A 5,918-nucleotide genomic window follows, 5' to 3' on the forward strand; every position below is an offset into this window, starting at 1 on the left:
TGTAGACCAGGCTGGCCTCGAACTCAGAAATCCGCCTGCCTCTGCCTCCCGAGTGCTGGGATTAAAGGCGTGCGCCACCACGCCCGGCGAGAAATACTTTTTTGATGTCCACATTTTAGTTACCAAATCTAGCAGTCACTTGTTCATCTCATTCTCAAGGGGAAAGCACATCTCCAGAATTAGTTATAATTTTCTCAAGTGCGCAATCAACGCGTTCGTCCTGAATGTTAGTAGGATATGCTGTTTGGCACATTACAAGACCTCAAACCATCTCTTACTACAAAGAATTTTATTTTAGATGTATTTATTTATTCATTCGTGTGTATGGATACACAACACTTGAGCCTAGTCCTGCAGAGGCCGATGGGCCCCCTGAGCTACTTTAAACTGCACTGCAGCGAGTGTCTCAGGAAGCAGCATTGCATTTGTCTTACAGTGCACTCGGACTACAGTTGCTAGCTGGGTGGTGGCAAGACTCTTAAATTCTAAGTCTTAGAGAAACTTGGGGCGGGGGGGGCTTCCTTTCAATTCTATGCCTCCATCATCTGTTAATGTTACTCCTGTCTTGGAGTGTTAGGGTCTCACAGCATGCTGGGTATGCTAGACAGCTGTGAGAGCTGTCTCTGTATTCCTTTGACCTTGCTATGGATGGGCTGACCTCCACCTTACAGAACTCTTCCTGCCTCTGCATCCTGGGTGCTGAGATTACAGGCCTGAACTACACGTCAAACTCAAACTTTTTTTGAGGCAAAGTAGTGCTAAGCACCGGAGCGGTGGTGGCACACACCTTTAATCCCAGCACTTGGGAGGCAGAGCCAGGCGGATTTCTGAGTTCGAGGCCAGCCTGGTCTACAGAGTGAGTTGCAGGACAGCCGGGGCTATGCAGAGAAACTCTGTCTCAAAAAACAAAAACAAAAAACAAAAAAGAAAGAAGAGAAGAGAAGAGAAGAGAAGAGAAGAGAAGAGAAGAGAAGAGAAGAGAAGAGTATTGCTAAGCTGCCCAGGCTATTCTGAACACACTATGTAGGCCTGGTTGGCTTTGAATTTGTGACCCTACTGCCTCAGTCTCTTAAGCACAGGTAACTCTGCCTCAGTTACATAGAATTACAAAAAAAAAAAGCCAGGCTCATTTTATTTTATATAACTTTTAAAAAAGATTTATTTATTCATTTTATTAAGTATACTGTAGCTGTCTTCAGAAACACTGGAGAAGAACATTAGATCACATGATGGCTGTGAGCCACCATGTTGTTGCTGGGAACTGAACTCAGGACCAGTCAGTGCTCTAAACCACTGAGCCATCTCTCCAGTCCTATTTTTAAAATTTTATGTATATGGGTATTTTTCCTATACATATGTCTGCATACCACTTGCATGCCTGATACCCTAGAACCAGTTACACAAAGTTGTAGCTGCCATTTGGGTAATGAAACTTGAACTCATGCCCTCTGGAAGAACTATAAATGCTCTTAACAGCTGAGTTCTCTCTCCAGCCTCTACATGAAGAGTTTATTTTTTGTCTTGAGACAGGCTTCTTTTTTTCTTTTAAAAAATTTATGTATTTCATGTATGTGGGTATATTGTCGCTGTCTTCAGATACACCTTAAGAAGTCATCGGATCCCATTACAGATGGTTGTGAGCTACCATGTGGGTGCTGGGAATTGAACTCAGGACCTCTGGAAGAGCAGTCAGTGCTCTGAACTGCTGAGTCATCTCTCCAGGTTGTTTTTTTTTTTTTTTTTTTTTTTTTTAATACCTTTGCTATCCTGGAATTTGTTCTATAGACCAGGCTGGCTTTGAGCTCAGAGATCTGCCTGCCTCTACTTCCCACCTCCCAAGTGCTAGGATTAAAGGCTCATGCTACCTTGGCCAAGCTACATGATAGATCCATCCATGTGCATGTGTGCATTCAGGAAGGCCAGAAGAGGGTGCTGACTCCCCAGGAGCTGGAGCTACAGTTTGTTAAGGGATGAGCACATTGCAGGGTGGTGATGGTGGAGGTGGCATCAGTGTCTGCGCATCCCTTTAATCCTAATACTCGGGAGGCATCACACTCTCTATGATGCAGAGGATCTCTGAAGCCTGCTTTATAACTAGAGTTCTAGGACAGCCAAGTCTATACAGAGAAATTATCTTAAAAACCGCCACCACAAAAGAGAGAGAGAGACAGAGAGAGACAGAGAGAGAGAGAGAGAGAGAGAGAGAGAGAGAGAGAGAGAGAAGGGCCCACAAGAGTGTGGGAACCCCTCTAGTCATCTAGAAGGGCGAGCTGTGAGTGCTCTCAATGACTAAGCCACCTCTCTATGGCCCTACTTATTTATGTCAGTCAGAGGATAAGCTACAGAAGTTGGTTAACTCCTCCCACCGACTGGGTCCTGGGAACTAAGGCACCAGGAGGGAAACCCTTTACATGTTAGGCCCTCTCACCAGCCCTTCTTTTCTTTATTTCTTAAACCAAAGCAACAATTTCCACTTGACACAGTTTAAATACACCTGAAATAAATTCTGAGAATTTAAATAGTGCCCTAGCATGTGTAATATATGCTTTTAAGCTAAGTCCCCAGACTACAGAAAATGACTCGTGGTTAAGAGCACATACCGCCCTTGAGAGAATCTGGGTTTGGTTCCCCCTTATACATGGCAGCTCATTCTACTTCCAGGGGTTCCAATGCCTTCTTTGGGTCTCTGCACATAGTGTAAACACATGCAGACAAAGCACTCATACACATAAAATCAAATTACCAAAAAAAAAGGAACTTAAAAGTTCCTATCCCTTTTCCTTCCATGTCACATAGATAGTGTCATCCACTTGCTGAAATTTTTTCCATAAGAACCTGGTTTTGAGCAGGGCGTGGTGGTGCACACCTTTAATCCCAGCACTTGGGAGGCAGAGGCAGGCAGATTTCTGAGTTTGAGGCCAGCCTGGTCTACAGAGTGAGTTCCAGGACANTGTGCAACATGGCACATTGCCAGAACCTCACAGATACACTAAATAAATAAATGGACAACTCTCTTTTTAAAAAAATACAAAGAAGCTGGGCGTGGTGGTGCAAGCCTTTAATCCCAGCACTTGGGAGGCAGAGGCAGGCAGATTTCTGAGTTTGAGGCCAGCCTGGTCTACAGAGTGAGTTCCAGGACAGCCAGGGTTACACAGAGAAACCGTCTTGAAAAGTCAAAGAAAAAAAAAAAGGATTTCTTTATGTGTGTGGATATGCTTGCCATAACACTCACTCTCTCTCTCACACACACACACACAAAGGTGAGAAGATAACTTTGTTAGAGATGGTACCACCCTCCACACTCGGGGTCCTGAGAGTTGAACTCAGGCCAGGTCATCAGGCTTGCTGGCCAGTGTTCTTTCCACTGAGCAATCCTAATTCCCTTGTATAGAGTGTTTCATGGGGCTAGAGGAATGGGTCATCGTTAAGAGCACTTGCTGCTCTTGTGGAAGACCTGGGTTCAGTTCCCAACACCTACATGGCATATGTGTGATTCCAGTTCCAGGATATCTGACTCCCTCGTCTGGCCTCCTCTGGCACTGTATGTACATGCTGCACAGACATACATGTAGGGCAAGCACCTGCATACATAAAATAAAAATAAGTAAATCTTTATAAAACCCTGTCTCACAAAAAAGAAAAAAAAGGAAACAAAACAAAACAAAACAAAAAAGGATTTTTTAATTTACATGTTTTGCCTACATTTATGTCTGTTTACCACATGTATACCTCGTGCCCAAACAGGTCAGAAGAGTGTGCTGGCGCTCCTGGAAATAGAGCTGCAGACAGTTGCGACCCACCATGTGGGTTCTGGGAATCAAACCCAGGTCCTCTGGTAGAATAGCAAGTGCTCTAACCACTGAGCAACCCACCCCTCTGGCTCCTTTTAAGTTTTTGTGTAGGGAATAATTTCACTTTTACCACCTGGAAATCTTTGAGTCTGTAGATTAAAGTTATAGTAATTCACATGTAAGAAACTTGAAAATACTGAGGAGTCTAGAGCACACTTCTCAGTGTACAATGGAGGTCATTTGGGAAATATTCAGAGAATGGTGTAACAACCCAATATTGGCCTCCAATTCTATTCTATCCTTAAAGTCAATGAACCACTGTAAATAGTCTCAAAGGAAAACCAGAGCACACTCATTTTAAGTTTATAAGATTGAAGAATAGTTAGAATCTTGAAAGCACAGGTATTTTTTTAAAAGAGATTTAAAGCATATGTGCCTCTGTGTGTGTGTGAGATCTGTCAAATTCATCCGGAGCAAGTATTACAAGTGGCTGTGGCCCTTTCCATGTGGGTGCTGGGGACTGACTCACGTGTTCTAAAAGAGCAGTACGTACACAGTTTTTAAACTTTTTTTTTTTTTGGGGGGGGGGGGGTCAAGACAGGGTTTTTCTGTGTAGCCCTGGCTGCCTGGAACTTGTTCTGTGGACCAAGGCTGGCCTTGAATTTACAGGGATCCACCTGCCTCTGCTTCCCGAGTGGTGCACCACCCCACCAGGGTATAAGAGCATGTTCTTAACTGCTAATTCACCATTCCAGGCCCAAGAAGAGATACTAATGGGGGGGGGGGGATCACCAAATTTATTAAGACACCATGTTCACTTATAAAATACAAATTACTGGCTTTATGATTTTACTTTATGATTTAAGGCAACCAGTTAATCACAAACTCAAGGTCTGTCACAGTAAAGGGCATTTCTGTAATTAACGAACCGTCTCCGGGTCATAAATTACGAAGGTAAAGAACATGCAGAACAGTGACAGGGTGGGGTCCTGCCTTACCTGGAGCCCAGCTCGCTGGGAACGAGACACCGCCTTAGCCTTGGCCTTACCACTGTCTTTTCCAGCTTTGCCTCCAGCCTGGAGTAAAACAATCGGGAGTTGAAAATGTTACCTCAAAAGACTGTCAGGAAACAAATTCTAGCTTTACTCTGGGTAAAAATATCTAGTAAAAAATTTAAAACCTAAGATATATATATAGGTCCTCTCCTGACTCACTATAAATCTATATATTTTCTTTTACTAGCATATTAAAAATCAAACATTAAACACTTATTCAAAATTGAAGTATCTATAAATTTAGACATATCTTGCAAATTACTGACAGGTCATGTAAAATTGAAGTATCTATAAATTTAGACATATCTTGCAAATTACTGACAGGTCATGTAAGCTGGCTTTTTGAGACAGGGTTTCTCTGTGTAGCCCTGGCTGTCTTGGAACTCACTCTGTAGACCAGGCTGGCCTTGAACTCACAGAGATTTGCCCACCTCTGCCTCCTAAGTGCTTGGAATTAAAGGTGAGTGCCATCATGACATTTAACTTTTTTAAAAGTCAGCATAACATTTCCACAGAAATTTGCGAATTTGGCTCTCCTGTGAGGAAAAACAAGCACATTATCAAAAAATTAGGTTAACCAAAACCAAGACTAAAAAAGTGAAGGACCTGTCTCAGAACCCAGCAATTCCACTTCTAGTTATAATACCCAAACAAGCCAAGACTCTGATGGCACTTATACAGCTGTGCTCACAACTGCATTATTTACAACAGCCAGAGAAATCAGTAAAGGGCCGAATTGAAGCCTTGGTTCCTAAATGGTGGAGAGACTCTTTAGGTGGTTAAGACAGAAATGAAAGATGTTGATGTTGGATCACTGGGGTATGTCCTTACAGAGCATACTATCCTTGGTGGCTTTCTGGTCAACCACGAAGTAAACACATTCTTGCTACCATAATGCTTTGCACAAGAATATGGGGCCAAGTGAGCACAGATGGGATGATCTGAAACTATGAGCCAAAGCCATTCCTTTTTCTTAACCTTTCTGTCAAGTACTTGGTCATGGTGATGAGAAAAGTAAGCAATAAAGAAATCTGGTAGCCAGGTGTGGTGGCGCAGGCCTTTAATCCCAGCA

General features: G+C 43.1%; 1 protein-coding gene across 2 annotated transcripts in view; it reads right to left on the reverse strand.

The window, feature by feature from the left end:
• The window catches only part of LOC110305155 (histone H2A.V), a 17,436-nt gene that overhangs the window by 7,451 nt on the left and 4,067 nt on the right, over window positions 1-5,918 (reverse strand). For both annotated transcript variants that reach the window (XM_021176960.2, XM_021176959.1), the window contains exon 2: window positions 4,790-4,867. In XM_021176960.2, coding sequence (XP_021032619.1) covers window positions 4,790-4,867 — 78 coding nt within the window. The remainder of the gene's footprint in view (window positions 1-4,789; window positions 4,868-5,918) is intronic.

Source organism: Mus caroli, chromosome 11 (assembly GCF_900094665.2).
Source record: "Mus caroli chromosome 11, CAROLI_EIJ_v1.1, whole genome shotgun sequence".
Taxonomy (NCBI): Eukaryota; Metazoa; Chordata; class Mammalia; order Rodentia; family Muridae; genus Mus; species Mus caroli.